Genomic DNA, 18,283 nt, shown 5'->3' with positions numbered 1-18,283 from the left:
TAAATCTTAAACGGTCTTTGGCTAGATGAAGACTCATTGTTTTGCTTTTGGTTTTAATGTTTCCAGATCCTCACACCCTTTCTTCTGAGAAGGCTGAAGTCCGACGTCACGCTGGAGGTTCCACCTAAGAAAGAGATCGTAGTGTACGCGCCCCTCACCAACAAACAGGAGGCCTTTTACATGGCCATAGTTAACAGGACTATAGCAAAGCTGCTGGGACAGGAGAAGGTGAGATTTACGCAGATCAGTGATGGAAAATATCAGTGCACTTTCTGCCATCATGTTGCAGTTATTGGACACAAAACACTGTTCAACTGCTTGTCAATAGTCCGACAGTATTTAGTGTTTAAAGTTAATCAGATTTTTGTATCTGCTCTGGTGTTCCTCAAACAAAACCAGATACAAAATGTATTCAAATCAAAAGGTTAATGATGATGAATATTTGTCTTGGTGAGATGTATTTATTCATTATTAATATCTATTATTGCACTTTCTTAAGGATGTTTCTGCTCCTGTGCCGCTAACGTCCAGCGGCCGACCAATGCGCAGGGCCGGGAAGGTGGTCAACTACTTTGAGTCAAACACTGATTCTTTGCAAGATCTTGAGAAATACCTAGAGAAGGTTCAGAACGAGGTGGAAAGTCAGCCAAGGTCTGTCCCTCTTTTATTTACCAGTTTATCCTTCGTTTTAATCTCAACGGTGAGCTTTGACGTGACCCGTTTACTCTCCTCAGCTCCAGCCCAGTGTTGGATGTCTTCATGCCGGTTAATGCTCAAATCAACTTGAAACTGCAAAACATACTGATGCTGCTGAAGAGGTGCTGCAACCATGCTTACTTGATAGAGTATCCCTTGGACCCTGCCACTGGAGAATTTAAGGTGCTTTACACACAACTGTGCACGAGTTGGCATGATCTGACCTGTTATGAAGGTATTGGCAACAGAATGAGTGCAATAATGATCTAATTTATACAGATTGATGAGGACTTAGTGGAAGCATCAGGGAAGCTTCTTATCCTGGACCGAATGCTTCCTGAACTGAAGAAAAGAGGGCACAAGGTAAAGTTCACAATCTCTCATGCATGCATTTTAATGATTAACAACTCTGTAAGCCAGTGTCAAACGTTACTGTGGTTATAAGCCAATTTTGCACACATTTAATTGCCTGCATAAAAAAATCTGCATGTACGATAAACATCGAACCAAAATTTGTTTTGTTTTTGACAAACCTTTGGTGCTCAAGGATGTATTTGATCAAATGGAAAACAAATGCGTTTTTTTTTTGTCATGCCAGCATCGTTACTCTTTTTCAGCGTCACATGATCAATCATTTTAACAACGATTATTTGCTGCTCAAGAAACACACTAAAAACTGCACCTTTTAAAAGAAAATTAGGTATTTGCTTTCCACAAGTATTTTATTTATTTATTTTTAACAGGTGCTGATCTTCAGCCAGATGACCTCTATATTAGACATTCTGATGGATTATTGTTATCTCCGTGGTTATGAGTACAGCCGGCTGGACGGGTCAATGAAGTACACAGCCCGAGATGAGAATGTGAGCTGCACTTTCTTACTTGATACAATTAGCATCACTTTACAGTTAGTGTTAGCTGTTTATTTGTTTTGGGGTTTGTTTTTCTGTGCAGATGAAGAAGTTTTCTTCTGATCCAGAGGTGTTCCTCTTCCTCCTGAGCACTCGAGCTGGTGGTCTTGGGATCAACCTCACAGCTGCCGACACAGTCATCATCTTTGACAGCGACTGGGTATGAATTTAGCTCTGCACTTGTTCATATGTGACAAAATACTTGAACAAATTTCATGACCACGTCTAAATCAGTCAAGTTTTAGTAATTTGTTCCATCACTTTTTGAATGAGTAAAGAATCTGTTCTTTCAGTAATTTTGACTTGAGTGAAAGTCCTCATGGTCAGCATGTTTTATCAATTTCTTCTTCAGAATCCCCAGGCAGATTTGCAGGCTCAGGATCGGTGTCACCGTATTGGGCAAACGAAGCCTGTGATGGTTTACCGCCTCATTACGGCCAACACCATTGATGAGAAGATCCTGGAGAGAGCCTCTGCCAAGAGAAAGCTGGAGAAGATGGTCATTCACAAAAGTACGTAACTGTTGTAGAAAATACCATATTCCTAACCTTTGGATTTGAATCAATTTAATGTTTTTTGCTGTGACTCTCCTTTTTATATTCTGTCTTTTCAGATAAGTTTAAAGGCTCTAAAGCAGAGCTCAAACAGACCAAGAGCTGCTTGGATGTAAATGAGCTTGCAGAACTGCTGAAGTCCAGAGACTACGACAGGTAAAAATCTTCATACTATATATCTCTCTCTACTGTCACTAGACTTTTAATCCATTGGGAATTGCCAAATTTGTTGTAAGTTGCATCACAATGACTGTCCTGGTGTGATTCTCTTGCAGGGCAGTGAAGGGCACTAAAGGAAAGGTCATCAGTGATAAAGATCTACAGATCCTGCTGGACCGCAGTGATTTATTGAGTAAGTGTCCTCAGATGCTAATGTGTGTGTGTGGGTTTCTCTGAATATTGAGTTTCATACTAATGCTTTGACATTTTCATGACCCTCGCATGTGATTCAAATCTACCTTTTCAGATCAAGCCAAGAAGCGTGTTAAACGGGAGAAGGACGGGGTGTTTAAAGTTATTGACACCAAAGATGATAGTGGTGACATCAGTCTGTCTTGAAATCTGCCATTAGGCCAAAGTTGAGCTATGATTGTGACACCCATCAAGCAAAGCTGCCTGCTTGTTCTCCTCAACTTTTTCCATTTTAGACTTAAGTTGACCATCGTTGCTTTTAATAAGTCCATCCTTTGGTTATGATTGTTAGCACATTTAACATGTTTCTTTTTCCCAATGCCATGTCAAGTTTTGTTTTGGGATTAGCACGAAAAAAAGGAATCCTACATTTTGGCTATGTTGTAAATAGTGTTATACATTTCATATGTAGTTAACTGAATAGAAATTGCACATGTAAACCGCTTTAACGCACTTTCACCCTCTAGAATACTATAGAACAAACCTTTTTTTGGTTTTTTCAAGATAATAAATATTTTCTATACTATGCGTGACATTTATTTAAAGTTGGGCTATAGTCTTGCTTTTCAAACAACTGCAAAAGTGTTCCATTACTACAGGAGAAAGTGTGCATGTGCACACAGTAGCTGCTGATAGAAAACAAATTTTATTTCTGCTGCGTCTCCTCTTCTAGTTTTCTTCTTATGTCCTGAATCACTGTAGGGAAAAACCATGCAGTAATATTTTTATTCTAAAAACAGGATGCATGCAGTTTTGAGTGCCTTTGTGTGACTTCAATATCAATTTGGGTTTAGACAGTTTCGGAGTGACTGCTATTAATAATGTAACAATATGATGCCAATTCATATGAATTAGCATCATATTGTTACAAACCCACAAGACTTTTGTTTGTCAATGCAACTCAAATTTAGATATGAAATCACAGCTTACTGACCCTCCATACACAGCAATATAACTACCACATTCAAGACCCAGAAATGTAGAGGACACGGTCTAGATCAGGGGTGTCAAACTCGATTCCTGGAGGGCCGGAGCCCTGCAGAGTTTAGATGCAACCCTAATTAAACACCTGATCCAGCTAATCAAGTACTTCAGACATGCATAGTATATGTGTTTCAGCAGGGCTCCGGCCCTCCAGTAATTGAGTTTGACACCCCTGGTCTAGATAGTCCATGTGACATCAGTAGTTCAACAGTAATTTTATGAAGCTGCGAACACACTGCAAAAAAAAATTCTCTCCTCAATTTTTGTTGCACATTCAGGAGAATATTGCAACACCACCATGTGACACATTTGACTATTTTGCTACTTTCTACCTTTCTATGCCTTAAACTTGTCAGTTGTGTTGAAAGCTCTCATCTCAGCAAGAACATCTTAGTGTTCCTTAAAAAAAAAAAAAAAAAAAAAACATACAACGATACAATTTTGGATACAAGGTTAAAAAAAGCAATTAATACCAAAGCCTTTGTTAATTTAAATTAATTTAATGAAATAAACATTAACTTAAAATCTTACTATCCTCAAACTTTTGAATGGTGACGCTCTTTTTTTTTTTTTTTTTTTTAAACAATTCATTTTTCTAGTTATCAAAAAAGTTTAAGAAGCTTGCGTAGCTTGAAGGCAGCTGTAATGAAGAAGCCAAAAATGTCACTAAATGCCACTAAAATGTTAAAAATACAATCATTTCTTATCTGAACTTTGCTCTTTTAGAATATAATTTGAATAAATTAGGCTTTAAAACAATGCAAAATATCAACATCAACATACCATCATCAGGAATCATTCCACCATCGGCGTGTGAGAACTTCTGAGCATTTCTTTGATGGTTTGTAGTGATGTCAGTGATGGTCATGGGAGGATCAGCTGCATCCATCTGACCTATTTTCTGCGTGATCTTGTCGCTGAGGCCGAGGTAATCCTTTCTCAAGTCCTCCATCTCCGATAACAGCACCTCTCTCTCTCGCTCCAGCAGTCGAATGGCCTCTTTGAGTCGTGCCCCCTCCTGTGTGCTTGCCTTCTCCGACACCGTCTTTTCTTTATGAATGCTCTCCAGCTTCTCTGTCAGGACTTGCTTGTCTTTCTTGAGTTTACTGACCATCTCCATCAAAGTCCCACACTCTCTTCTCAAACCATCCGACTGCTGCAGGCAAGCTTTTTGCGTCTCCTGCAGCTGAAGCATCTCCACTCTCTGCTTGTTGTGGATCAGTTTCGATTCATATTTCACAGCCTCAACCTGTTGAAGCGCTTTGTCTCTTTCGGTCTTGCAATTTTCCAACTCTGCGTTCAGTTTCTCAGTCACCTCCTGAAACCCCTTAACCTTCTTCTCATTGTCAGACTCTCTGGAGCGAGTCGACTGAACGAGCTCCTTGTTCCTGTCCTGAGCTTTACGTAAATGTTCTCTGAGGTTTGCAGATTCACTTCTCGTGGCTGATATCTCCTCCTCAAGTCTCTGATGAATGCTGATGTTCTTTTGGTGTTCGGCGTCCATCATCTGAAGTGTCTCTTTACATAAAGCGAGATCTCGATCCGCTACATCTCTTTGCTCCTCCAGAAGCTTCTGCTTGGTTAGCAGCTCCTGAGACATCTGCTGGAGTTTCCTCAATGATTTCTCACAGCTCTTTTTTTCATGGAGCTCCACTTTGAGTTGGTCTTTCGTGGCATTAGCACGTGTTTTCAAGCGCTCGTATTTCTCCATCAGCGCTTTAAGCTGCTTCATAGACATTTTGCTGTTACTTTTGGCTTCAGTGAGTTCCTTCTTCAACTCTTCAGAGGTTTGTTCAAACCTGCTGGTGATTTCGTTATTTTTCTGTTCCTCACACTTGAGCTTTTCAATGACGAGTTGGGTTTCCTTCTCTTTTTGCTTTGACGCCTCTTTCATATCTTTCAGTTCTTGTTGCTTGACCAGCAACAATTGGACTAGATGTTGATTCTCCAAGTCCTTCTGTTGCAGTTGTTCCTTCACAACTTCAAAGAAGTCAAGATGTCTGCTCTTCAAAGATGAACTTTTGTCAGCTCTGCTTCTTTCTCTGGCCTTTGAGATTTCCTTCAAAACTGCTTTGGATGGGTTTGAGGAGCATTCAACGGATCTTGTTGAATTAGATTTAATACAGTAACCAAAGGGCAGGTGTAAGGCTTTATGATCCATGTGGAAGTCATATTTTGACCCAAGGATACTCATCGTAGCCTCTTCTTTTTTCAGTAGATCTGCTCCTGCTATAACTCTTTGCAGGGTTTCAATTGCCTGCTCATTAAAATCTTGACTGACATTTTCATTTGTATTTCTCAGTAAACTCTGTCGCACTTTCAAGAACCTGTTTTCAAGCGTATCCACCGCAGCATACTGGGATTTAGCAGGGAGTGCTTTTCCTTTCTTGCACCGACTAAAGAGCAGCTCTTTGTCATTTGGTTGCATTTCACTGCCGATGGCTTCTTGCTGACGGGTGCCTAACTTATCGGGAACTGGTCTGTCACAGTCCTGCTGCGTGTCTTGAATGCTATCAAGTTTACACTCGTGCATACATCTAGTCCGTTTAACGTCAAGGTCCATGCGAGTTGAGTTTGTACTGTAAGAAATCCAGGCAAGTCAATTGAGCAATAGCGTTCGAGATTTAGCTTACTTCTAATAAGCACTTTATAGATGTTGAAATGAGCCCTTACCTTACTTGCATTACTCCCCAGAATCCAAACGGACTGCAACAGAAGCCTACTGTGCCACTCAATCCCCATTGTTCAAAACGTTTTACAATGTCTGTCACCATAGTAACAGGACCAATGCTGGCAACGCGAAGCACCAGGAAAAAGACGTTATAAAAAATGGTTTTGAACAGAACCAGTTCCGCCTGAATGACTAACGGTAGCGCCGCCAGAACAAAAGGCTCTCAAACTTGGCCAGCAGTTTTACTATTTGGTAAGACTGGAAAAAAAAAATTATAAAAAAAGGAAGCATTTAATTTTTAGCATACTAAAATATCCAGAAACACATTTTAAATAATTGAAAAAAAATAAAATAAACAATGTAATACTAGAGTTTTATAGTTATGCTGTATAACAAGAGAAGTGAAAAAATGTTACTTTAAAGATTAAATAAATATTTCTCAAAAATTGACTGCTGCTGTACTCGCTACATAAAAAGTTTAAAAAAATGTATGGGTCCTAGCAATTGGAAAAAAAAAGTCATTTAGGATGTCATTTAACTTCCAAATTCAGCGACACAAATTTTAAATATTTTAATTGTTTAAAAAATAAATTACATGGCATAACCTTAAAAGACTGATAAATCAAGTCTCTTCATGAGCACTCTCGTGTCAGAAGACTGCGCACAATGAAAGGTGCTCTGAAGCACAACAAAAGGCAAATGCAGCGTCACATTCATCTCAAAACATAGTAAACGAAATCCTCTCGTGATCTACAGCTGATATTTGTACACTCATTTACATGCATGAGGCTATGATACAGTCTAAAACAACACTGTACAGAAAGAGGCCCGACCGAGGGGTGTCTTGGATGGATTTACAACTTCAGCATTCCTTAAAGGCTCTAAAAATACCTCACAAGAAATCCAGCAAAATGCTATTACGTTTTCACACTGATTAACCGTGTGTGCTAGAAGGCAAAATGGAAAATGCTACGGATCATCCGCTGAGAGCAGCCATTCAATCGTTGAGCATACAAGGGATTAAACATCTACTTTTCAAATTCGCTTTTCGGTTGTAAAACATTTGTAGCGCTTCCCCGAATAATCCTCCGAACCAAGAGAAATCCAAAGACGCAAGTGTACCTGATGATCGAACCTGAATTTATAAGGATTTTGTTCTGATGTCCGTTGCTGTTACGGTGTCAGTCAGCATGTCAGTGTGTGTGTGTGTGTGTGTGTATTGGTCAGGGTAAAGTATGCTGTAAACTTTGGTTAGAGTCTACGTGACCAAACATCACAGAAACTACGAAACATGAAAGCAGTGATTGTTCAAACACGGGGCAGATAAGGCACAGCAAACTGTCAGTTGGTCTTCAACTTTGTAGCTTGTGTCACCTGATCTGTTAGCGTGGCTCTTATAGAGTTCACAACAGTCTGTCGGACATTTTCTTCCATGTATTGCTCGGTGAGTGGCTTCAGCACCTAGAATCAACAAAGAGGGGAAAACAAAACGCTTTAATGATGCTTGGAGTTTTTCACAGTTTTAAGCCTCTGGTCAAGTGATCGCAGGCGGGAGTCAAATCCCTAGATACGGGTTTTCCATAAAAGGACCGGAACATTTTACACCTCTTTTAACCTCCATCCAAGCCTGGCTGCTTGATGTAACTTCACCTCAAACACACCGAGTTTTGAATGTCCATGTCTTTCCCAGTCATTTGCAACTGTTATACAAGGACTTTTTTAAAAGTGCCCTACTTGGATTTGTGAAAAACACAGCCCTATATGAATGAAAACATCCTGCAAAACTTTATACACAGTGCTCTTTCAGATTTAAAGTTATTGTCTCAAAGTATAATACATTAAATGTAAAAAATAATAAATGCCTTCCAATATGATGTGTATTTGATATTCATTTCCAGGACTTATGCTTTGTTTGTTTTAAGAAGAGATTGTATATAGAGGCCAGTAAGAGACTATTAACTACCTCTCATCCTTTTAATTACACAAGTCTCAAAAATGTCAACAAATAGATGAAACTGATCAGAGATTAGGCAAAAACTATGGTTCAAAACCTTTGCTTGTGAATAAGTTTAAGAATAAAGGAAATCACAATGACCTTAAAGAGTTAACAGATATCACCCCAACGGCCAACCACTTAAATTTCCAAAGGTTTCCTAACAGTTATGACGCAACGAAGCCTTGTTTACTGAAATCATGTGACTTTGGCAGTTTGATACGTCCTCCAAAAGTTTAAAAGCTTCCTGACACAGTGCTTTATTACTAATTATTCAAAGATATTATGGGTTTTAATTGACATTGTGTGCATTTATAAATTACCCTCTTTTGGCTAAACTAACCTTTTAACCCCAAGTAAGAGCAATAGTAACAAAAAATTAACCAAGAAACAAATCTCTACAGGTCTACAGACTATTATATTCGGATGCGGCCTCCGTAAAACAATCGGTGTGGGCACAAAAACAAAACCTGGCATTAAAATCACGGTTTGTTCTAAAATGCACAGGTCATGGGACAAAAAATGTTTTGGGTGAGCCCGCTCTTGCCAGGACTCCAGTAAGTTATACTATATAGGAGTTTCATGGGCCCCCCTTGTGTCAGGGCCAAGGACAATGCTGCCATCTTTACAACTGCTTTTAATGGGGAGTCCAATTACTTTGAAAAGTGGGTTATGACAAGACTGCAAGTGCAAGCTTTAGCCATCCAGAAATGGTAACTCACCTGTTCCCACAGGGCCTCTGCTATGAGGTCTATCGCCACACCCACTTCTCGGTACTCTCCCGAGTATCTGACATACGCCCAGGCGCACAACGACAGCAGCGACACCCCCATCACCAGACTGGCCAGAGCCGCGATGACCGACAGTCCGACGAAGCCCGTTACCGTGGAGACCATGTAGGTGACAAACATGACGGCAAACAGGGTGGCCGGAGTTCTGGCTGCGTAGAAAATGTTCTTGCTTTCGTTGTGTTTGACGAAATTCGTGTACACTTCGTCCAACTCGGTCTCTAACTGCTGCAGGTAGCGCTGGCTGAACTCCGCGCCGCCCATTTTCTTCACTGCGCAGAACTGTTGCACCGAGGTTTTCTTAAACTCTTCGTGATAGCGCTGAAGGTCAACAGGGGCGATGTACGGTTTGTCACCCCCACATACCTACGACACGCACAACAAAAAACACAAGCTCAAACCCATAATCGCCAGACGCATGTACTGTAGAAATGACTCGACCGTAGCAGGCATCTCCGTATTTTGAATTATCTAGGCCAAACCTACTATTTTAGTGCAATGGCCTCAAGTTATTTTCAGTTATATAGGCTAGCTCATCTCACGTCTCGCTCCTGCTATATTTAAAGAATTGAGGTCCCTCTCCATCCATGATCCATTTAGAAAATAAAAAACCTTGATACGCAGGATGGTTTTGCTCACTTGCAATTTGTCTACATGCATGTTTCTGTCAAACAGGTGCAAAATTAGCAGCTCAAAGTAACTCTACCTGCTCCATGGTTCTGTTATAAGTGTCTTTCGCTCCAGCAACAGCTGTCAGGTTGTTCGCTTCAGCAGTTGCCTGAGTAAAAGAAGCACAGCGGGCATTCAGCACTTTCATACGGACTACTGTACAAAGTGTTTGGGGTCGGTACGTTTTTAAGCAATTTACAGTTCAAATAAATTAAAAGTGACAGCACAGACATGTATAATATATAATATCCCTAAAATATCTATTCAGGAGAAACATGAAAAAATATCAGCTTCCACGAACATTAAGCTGCACAGCTTTTTCAACACTGATAATAAAAAGTGTTTCTTGAGCAGCACATCATGTGACATTGAAGTCTGGACTAATGATGCTGAACTTAGCTTTTCCAAATAAATTTAATACATTTAAATAGAAAAATGTTATTATAGTTATTTTAAATGTTTCGGAACCGTTTTTGAAAGTAAAGATTGAGGGCAACACACCTGCAACATGGATTTAGGATGTGGAAGCTCCTCCCCTTGATAGATTTTAATATATGCCTACAAAGAGGGGGGAAAAAACATTGGGATCTTCATAAAGCATTACATTATCTGGACATACATTTTAATTGGATGAACCATGTTCAGTGATGACACTTTAAAAAGCACACCAGTGATCTCAACTCGACAGACAACTGCCAGGCTATATTTCTTGACATAATCGCTTAGTGTGATTAATAATTGACTTGATGAAAAAAGACATTTATTGCTCTAGTGGCAATAAAGTGTCCTCTTCAGTTTCAATCCGAACACAATTAACACCTGATCTGATCTGTGTTTACAGCTGTTACTGCAGCTCAGCTAATCAAATCTGACCTTGAAATACTCCAGCAGGTCTCTGCACGTGACTTTAGCTCCACCGATCTCTTTCTCTACCAGGTTCTCTGGTGCCAACAGTAAAGGCACTAGATTCTGCAGCTCCTTCTTGAACTCCTCACTAATGTCTGCGAAAGAAACAACGCCATGAAGATCCTAGACTTTAAATGTGCAAGTCTGTGTCTGAGAGAAAAACTGCACCGACCTCTCAGTCTGCCATCAAAGTGAGGGTTGGTGGCCACCTTCAGACCTGGATGTGGCAGCAGGAAGCAGCCTATGCTGGAGAAACAGCTGTGGATGTGTTTCCTAACGTTCTGCAGCTCTTCGTGTTGATTCTGCTTCACCTATACAGAACAAATAATACACAACTCACACACTTTATCTGTCTAAGCTTGTCTTGATCTGCACTGTGCTTCATCTCACCTGTAGTCTCCGCTCCAAGAAGCGATTCCCTCCTTTGAGCCCGTAGTCATGCTCGTATGGGTAACACCAGTCTCTGATCAGAAACAATAGTTTCTAGAAGACAGTAAAAAGGAAAAGTGAAGCTGAAAGCAAAGGAAGTAAAAGGTATTACTACAAAATTACAAAAACGATGTGCGAAAACTGCTCAGATGGCCAGTTTATTCAAGTGGCATGTCATTTATTTTTACTACAGAATAAAGCAAGCAATATCTCAGTATCAACAGTATTTCATAGTTTTGGTATAAAAAAATGCACTGTTTCATCACATCAAACTTTACGCAATCCATTATTGGATCAAAATTGGTAAAAGTTTTCCATTTCTATTTATTGATAAAATGTGATTTATTTCTGTGATATAAAGCTTAATTTTCAGCATCATTATCACACGATCCTTCAAAAATCATTCTAATATACTGATTGGCTGCTCATTTATTATCATCAAAGTAGAAAATATTTTTGTACAAAAGGTGATCCTTGGTGAAACATTTAAAAGAACAGCATTTATTAGAAATCTTCTATAACATCATAAAAATTTCTGATGATTTGCAGCCATGTCGAGTACACAGTATAAAAATGATCCTCTTTCTACCTGAAATGGCTTCTCGTATATCTCCTCCATTGCAAGTCGACCGTATTCTGTAAACAGCTATAAAAGACACATGAGGTTACTATCCCACGCACACCATTAACACCGACGGCGTACGCCAACAAAGCAAGCTGCTACCTGGAGATGCTGCAAATCGTCTTCTTGGATATTCTGAGAAAGATTATAAACCTAAAACAGACACGACTGTTAGGGCGCTGAATATGCTAAAATGAATATGTATAGTCCTGAGCATTATTAATGTGCCTCAACACACCTGCACAGAGCTGGTCATGGTGCTCAGAGCAAAGACTGTAGCACAGTCTTTGATTGTGGACTGACTGTCAAAGGCTCCCTGAGTGTCCACCAGAAGAACAGCCACCTTCAGAGACACACAGATCAGTCTCATCACACAGTCAGCATATATTGAAGGAGACATAATACACATCTTCGTGTGAACGCCCATCCACCTTAGTTCCGTCTTCCTTTTCCACAACAAACACCTCACTCCAGGCCTGGATTCCTGTGGTCTCTCTTTCACAGCCTCCCCTCCAGGAGAAACCGGTCAGCGGCTCATCGTCTCCTCCCATCCACGACTCGGATGACTACAAAGACACAGAGACAAAAGGCATTGTTCATGAGAAAGTTGGGGAATGTACTTAAAGCATGCGTGCTCCTATCGATGTGACCTAGCTGGTTTCATACATGCAGGACGCGGCCCACAAGTTAAGACACGTCAATGATAGGAACCCGTTCTGAGAAATCAGAATTCAGACAGATTTATTTTTAACATATGTGAGAGCTCTCATGCCTCGCATATTTAAATGCATATAGGTGGCTGACGTGTAATTTTACTGTCCTAAAAATAAATAAATAATATATATATATATATATAGACACACACACACATATATATATATACAATCATCAATACATCTATACATCAATATCAATCCATTTTTCCCCTCACTATTTAATAATGTTATTTTGTATATTGTTTTACCGCAAATAGGAAAATACAAAAACATTTAAACCACTCCGAAAAAGAAAGAAAAAAAAATGTACATAGAAGAATTAGAAATTTGATGGCATGCATTACATCTGACAACCGTTCTGTAATGTTCTCGTTTTACTGTAAAAATATAATATGTAATGCGTTTCCCCTTCACAGTGTAACACAAAGTTAGATTAGGCCATTAGATTTTGCACGTAAACATTAAACATTCTCATTGTGAGTACAGAAACTAATTAAAATGTGTATTGAAATTCTAATTATGAACTTCTCTGATGGCTAAATAATCAATTTACATATTTAAAAAAAACAAAAACAACAATTCTTCAATTCATGAAGCAATTATACAATTTTACAAGTGTTTTAGACACCTTTGTTTGTTAATCTGTCATGTGGTGTGAGGCCTCCATATAAGAGAAGCATGAACAAGTATACAATCTAAAAGTAAATGCTTTGTGTCGTTGCAGTATATGGGACTCTCTATATGGGCTTTGCCTAAATATTTAAGTAGTTCTTATAAACATACCTTCAAAAAAACCTTTACTGGTTTGCATCTTAAGACTGAGATGTTTTAAGACAAGTCAGTACATGTTTCTTTAAGCTGAAACGGCTCAGATTTACATTTTAGTCTAGGAGCAGGCTTAAGCCTTGGCTGTACAGCGCATTACAATTTTTTATAAAATGGTGACGTTACTACATATTAAAAATACAGTATTCGACATTTACAAAACGTTAATTACATCTATTTATTAATCCCTCGCGCACACAGAAGGGCGTTCGTTCTAACCTGATCGTGCATGTAACGCAGCATGAAGTCGAGCAGGAAGGACTTCCCCTTGCGGAAGGCACCGGCCACAGACACCACAACCACGTTGAGATCCTTCACGTGTTCCTGCATCAGGATTTTTTCCAACGCAGCGGCATCTAACTCAAACTTATGATCATCCTCATTCGCAACCACTATTTGTATGGGTCGAGCCCCCTCGGGAAGCGGGTCCTCCTCCGGCTCCAGCTCTTCCGCTACGGCGCACGGTGCCACTCCATTAGTGTCAGAGCTGAAGTCCTCCAGCGAGCTCAGCGCCTCGGCGGGGCGGCACAGCGGGACGTCTTCCACGCCAGTCATATCTGCAGGGAACAACGGGGCATTTGACAGGTTATTACCATTACCCAAAACATTTTGTTAACTGAAAGCAAGCAACTTTTATTTATTTAACCAGGGAGGTTAATTAAAAAATGATTTCTTTTCAACAGCCTGGCAGGAGAGGTCATTTCTCCTGAGCAATAGGCAAACGTATTGGAATGCATAAAACTATTTATGAAAATAAAAAAAAAAATGATATGTACATATAATTTCAAGCAAAACTAACAGCGAAAAAAAAGTAATCCAAGTAGGTAAAAGTAGCACATAAATTACAAAAAATTTAATTAAAAACTAAAAATAAAAGCTAAATAAAATATAACATGTAATTTGCACCTTTAAGTAATTTTATGCATTAAAATATATATATATATAGAAAAACACACACACAATGTGATTATTATTTTGGACATTTTAAACAAAAAAAAATTTAAGGCAAAAGTTGGTACAGCCTCCTTGTTTGTTGCATGAATGTGAAAAATCCACATCTTGAGACCTTTATGGTCAGACACTGGTTTTGTGCCATTTGCAGCTTTGCTCTTCAGCACTTCAATAGCAGCTCATTACTGCGGTCACTTTCTATTCCAGGAGTGTGGGTCTCTCTTTTAACCCCATGCACTTTATCCATGAGCTGCGATAAGCCTAGATCCCTTCGGCCGCAGGGCTAAATTTGGTCATTTTTGTTCTCCTGTTAAGACACATGTAACACAAAACAAACACCCTCTCTCCCCCTCGCTCTGGTCTCCTCAGGCTCACGTCCAGTCGAGCAGAGCCGCTGGAACGGAGTCAAGCAGCGACAGTGTGAGCAAACACACACACACCAAGGACACACGGGAGAGGGACAGTACAGGCTTCAAGTACAGGCCGAAACAGAGCTGAGCCACACTCATACTGGCCAGACCGAATAATCGGAGAACGCTCTGCTTAAATATCAGTAAGAAAGGGTCCAAAACGGTTCTGTTCACACACAAAAACTTGGGAACCCCTGTTTTATATGAACAAAAACATGAAACATTAATAAAATTAAAACATGATTGAAATCTTCAAAGTTATAAATGTTTTTGTGCAGAGAAAAAGTGATCTTATATATATATATAATCCATAAAAGTAATCTGATTGTGAGAATTTTAATAATATAATTATTAAGTGTTTAATTTTTGGAATCTGATTATGCAATCCAGAGTCATCAGTCACTGCTCATAAAGGCATATCACCGTATATATTACACCTTAAACTTGATAGAATTCATTAAAAAGCATGACTAATGATATACAACTCGTGAAGATTTTATATTATGCACACATACACATAATATATGCATACATATATACATATATATATATATATATATATATATATATATATATATATAGAAAGTTTAAGAACATGAAGAGCGTTGAAGACGTACAGTCAAATCTGCAAAGGCTATCGTTGGCTAGATATGAAGATCTCAGCTGAACCCTTCCACAGGTATAGACAGACTCTATAGTACATGTACAACAATATGACATTACCAGCTTGTTGTACAAGTACCTTATACATTAAAGACAATGTTTGATAAATACAGTATTTTTATAATTAGATACCACAAAGTATGAAAAAATAAACACCCACCAAACCCGCATGCCTTTGCCTAACTTCAGACACAATATGTACGCTTACAGAAATACACTTTTTTTTACGATTTTTTCGAACAGTCAAAAGAAGATCCGTACATTTGCATTTGTTTCGTTATGTTCGGATGTTTAGTAGCGCTCACGTGAGGAGGCCTACATATAGCCTATGATACTTTATATAGTTCAAAGTATAATTTAATTTAGTGATATAATTCAGGCTTTTCTGCAGCTGTTTTCAAGAGTCATACGATCCTTCAGAAATCATTCTAATATAAGGATTAATTGCATTGCGACATTTGAGGCTTAATGCTTAGAAAAGCAATCACGTTTTATCACCTCCTTTACGATCATGTAAAAATATGGCATGCACTGGCTTCAAACAACGGTATAAACATTCACTGTAATTATTAAATGCAATTACATTTTCAGAGGAATAGTTACAATTATGAATTTTTGTGTGTACACATACAAATCAGACACAAACATCATCTAACACGCCACGTGCTTATCCCTTATCAGTTCATAAACTGACTGATATAATTGCAGAGATAAAAGATGACTTAATATAACCGCCCTGCGCTCTCATGTTGACTTACTGGACAGATCAGCCTAGCCCTAAGTATAAGTAAATTTACATGGCAAATTACCCTGGTAAGTTCTGAGTCTAAACACACAGGACATCCGCCACACTGTATCTTAAGAGAGCACGCACGAAGCACGACCAACTCATCTGAGGTGAACGCAGAAAACGACGCTTCGTCGGTTTCCAGAGGCGCGCGACATCTCTGAAGACCAGACCGCGCGCGCGCGCCTCGTCAATCACAGAGCAGCTGGCGAATTCAGCCGAATACCGAAAATATGCCATTTCTCACAACTTACCGATCCGTTCCCGCTCACAAACCACCGCGGCACGGAGTTTAAAGCATAACGCACACCGAACGACCTCGACAAAGCAAATAACACAAGAAAGCCCGGCTTCCAAAGTTTGCAAGGTTGCAAATTAAGCCATCTAATAATAGCAAGCATAAAAATAACTTAAGAACTCACCGAGTGCACCGCCGTTTACCAACAAACACGCGCCGAGAGCGTGTATATCGCGCATAAACCGTTATGGTGTCAATGACAGGTCTCTCAACTCTCTGAAGCGCGTCTCACGAGGCTCTTAACGCCGGCGACGCGAATCAACAAGCGCTTAACGTCTGGCAAACTCTCCGTCTCAGCTCTCACCGCACGCGGGGGTCCGCTTTCTGAACCGATCCACACACGGTCGAGTTTGACCGTGACCGGATATAACGAGAGCTCAAGTCTCGGTTTTTAACTTTTAACCGGTCGTTAAAACGCAGGCGACCGCGAGCTAACGCACGCGGGCGCCCGGAATACGAAACGAGCTCGCGAAGAACGACTTTCCGATCACGGACGGTAGCGAGCGAGGCCGTCACCTTCAGCAAAGTGGTGCCGTTTGCGGGTCGTGTCTGAGAAACGCCGACTCCTCGGTCCGCTGTCTTCCGCCATCTTGGTTCTGTTCAAACTTTGCCGTGACGTCGTGCAGCCCCAGTTTCCCTCGTACTGTACAGATCAACTTAGCGCGGAGATGTTTGGCGAACAAAGACGGGTTTCTCGGTGCGGGTAACGAAATAAAACAAAAACCAAGACTGCGGCTCTTACAAGAAAATATGATATAACAATAAAAAATTAGCTATATTATTGTACGTCACTCATAAAAAGTAAGTTGATCACGTGAAAATCCAATATGTAATAGCGTAGAGCCATTACTAGAATCTAATTATAATGTATATATATATATATATATATATATATATATATATATATATATATATATATATATATATATATATATATATATATATATATATATATATATATGTATATATATATATATATATATATGTATATATATATATATATATATATATATATATATGTATATATATATATATATATATATGTATATATATATATATATATATATATATATATATATATATATATATATATATGTATATATATATATATATATATATATATATATATATATATATATATATATATATATATATATATATATATATATATATATATATATATATATATATATATATATATATATGTATATATATATATATATATATATATATATATATATATATATATATATATATATATATATATATATATATATATATCATATATATATATAGGCCTGTATTAAACAGCTATTCTATTGCAATAGAAAAGCATCAGAAATAAAAAAATCAAATTGATTGTTGACCACATTTGTGCTTTAAAAATATTAACATGCGAATCAACATTTAGAAAGCAAACAAATTGTATTTGGACGGCCAGATTTCCTCGTACGCTATTTGGAGATTTAATGTTTTATAAAAACTTCAAAAAAAAAAAAAAAAAAAAAAAAAAACCTTATCGCGATCTCAGGTTTACGCTGTAATGCAGGGTTTTTTTTCTCAGTGAAACTAAACTACAGGAAACTAAAGATGCGTGAGGATTTAAAGGAGCGACTCTCGGAGGCACAGCATATCTAGGACTGGTCTATTTTTAGACTGACACGTTTAAAATCCATCTGCATACGTTGCCCGTTTTATAACTTGCCAGGTCAAAATGTCACAAAATACGGTGGAAAATAAAGAAATGCTGAATGCATAAAAGATTCAAAGCTGTCAGCAAATGACACGTGAACAGTGAATGAAATAGTAATCGTATTGCAATAATTAGTTGTAATTAATATTATTGTATTGTAGTTATTTATTATAATTAGCATTCCAGATCAATAGCCTATAGGCCTGTTATTAGATCTCCAGGCTTAAATCTGATTCACTTGCTTCTCTTCAAATCCCATTGTTTTGCCGTATCAGTTTTTAATATTGTTTTTACCCATGTGCAAAA

The 18,283-nt window shown here is 38.6% G+C and overlaps 3 protein-coding genes across 8 annotated transcripts in view; 1 reads left to right on the top strand and 2 right to left on the bottom strand.

Moving 5' to 3' along the window:
* hells (helicase, lymphoid specific) overlaps positions 1–3,195 on the top strand; it is a 45,863-nt gene extending 42,668 nt beyond the window's left edge. The window contains exons 16-25 of one of the 2 annotated variants that reach the window (XM_043255633.1): positions 67–228; positions 500–651; positions 735–879; positions 976–1,059; positions 1,440–1,559; positions 1,651–1,767; positions 1,960–2,119; positions 2,221–2,317; positions 2,437–2,513; positions 2,628–3,195. In XM_043255633.1, the coding sequence (XP_043111568.1) occupies positions 67–228; positions 500–651; positions 735–879; positions 976–1,059; positions 1,440–1,559; positions 1,651–1,767; positions 1,960–2,119; positions 2,221–2,317; positions 2,437–2,513; positions 2,628–2,719 (1,206 nt within the window). In that variant the 3' untranslated portion in view covers positions 2,720–3,195. The remainder of the gene's footprint in view (positions 1–66; positions 229–499; positions 652–734; positions 880–975; positions 1,060–1,439; positions 1,560–1,650; positions 1,768–1,959; positions 2,120–2,220; positions 2,318–2,436; positions 2,514–2,627) is intronic. The other variant, XM_043255632.1, reaches the window with a different exon arrangement.
* si:ch211-250c4.5 (coiled-coil domain-containing protein 110) lies at positions 3,131–6,645 on the bottom strand. Of its 3 annotated transcripts, XM_043255636.1 has the most exons (4): positions 6,230–6,645; positions 4,340–6,135; positions 3,889–3,955; positions 3,139–3,268 (listed from the first exon to the last, which is right to left on the bottom strand). In XM_043255636.1, exons 1-3 carry the CDS (start codon positions 6,328–6,330, stop codon positions 3,933–3,935), a joined length of 1,920 nt encoding a protein of 639 aa, XP_043111571.1. In that variant the 5' UTR covers positions 6,331–6,645; the 3' UTR covers positions 3,139–3,268; positions 3,889–3,932. The 3 variants fall into 3 exon arrangements, with proteins under 3 accessions (XP_043111570.1, XP_043111571.1, XP_043111569.1); XM_043255635.1 differs by lacking the exon at positions 3,889–3,955 and having other exon boundaries at positions 3,131–3,268; XM_043255634.1 differs by lacking the exons at positions 3,139–3,268; positions 3,889–3,955 and having other exon boundaries at positions 3,962–6,135.
* Positions 6,646–6,783: 138 nt separating this feature from the next.
* atl2 (atlastin GTPase 2) lies at positions 6,784–16,941 on the bottom strand. Of its 3 annotated transcripts, none has more exons than XM_043255637.1 (13): positions 16,801–16,941; positions 13,395–13,732; positions 12,066–12,200; positions 11,873–11,977; positions 11,737–11,787; positions 11,602–11,658; positions 10,974–11,066; positions 10,756–10,894; positions 10,551–10,678; positions 10,179–10,235; positions 9,715–9,786; positions 8,943–9,374; positions 6,784–7,688 (listed from the first exon to the last, which is right to left on the bottom strand). In XM_043255637.1, exons 1-13 carry the CDS (start codon positions 16,871–16,873, stop codon positions 7,569–7,571), a joined length of 1,800 nt encoding a protein of 599 aa, XP_043111572.1. In that variant the 5' UTR covers positions 16,874–16,941; the 3' UTR covers positions 6,784–7,568. The 3 variants fall into 3 exon arrangements, with proteins under 3 accessions (XP_043111572.1, XP_043111573.1, XP_043111574.1); XM_043255638.1 differs by lacking the exon at positions 16,801–16,941 and adding an exon at positions 16,409–16,793; XM_043255639.1 differs by lacking the exon at positions 16,801–16,941 and adding an exon at positions 16,241–16,364.
* Positions 16,942–18,283: the final 1,342 nt, after the last annotated feature.

Source organism: Puntigrus tetrazona, chromosome 13, assembly GCF_018831695.1.
Source record: "Puntigrus tetrazona isolate hp1 chromosome 13, ASM1883169v1, whole genome shotgun sequence".
In the NCBI taxonomy this organism is placed as follows: Eukaryota; Metazoa; Chordata; class Actinopteri; order Cypriniformes; family Cyprinidae; genus Puntigrus; species Puntigrus tetrazona.
The sequence above is the reverse complement of the archived record's forward strand: the minus strand, read 5'-3'. Positions and strand labels throughout refer to the sequence as shown.

What these genes read in the sequence shown, in the direction of transcription:
- atl2 (XM_043255637.1), bottom strand. Translation starts at nt 16,873, where the DNA reads ATGGCGGAAGACAGCGGACCGAGGAGTCGGCGTTTCTCAGACACGACC. An exon ending in AAAAGGAAGACGGAACTAAG is followed by an intron (nt 11,978 to 12,065) that starts GTGGATGGGCGT and finishes GTGTCTCTGAAG; the next exon opens with GTGGCTGTTCTTCTGGTGGA. An exon ending in ACCTGCTGGAGTATTTCAAG is followed by an intron (nt 10,236 to 10,550) that starts GTCAGATTTGAT and finishes CCCTCTTTGTAG; the next exon opens with GCATATATTAAAATCTATCA.
- si:ch211-250c4.5 (XM_043255634.1), bottom strand. Translation starts at nt 6,330, where the DNA reads ATGGTGACAGACATTGTAAAACGTTTTGAACAATGGGGATTGAGTGGC. An exon ending in TGGGGAGTAATGCAAGTAAG is followed by an intron (nt 6,136 to 6,229) that starts GTAAGGGCTCAT and finishes GATTTCTTACAG; the next exon opens with TACAAACTCAACTCGCATGG.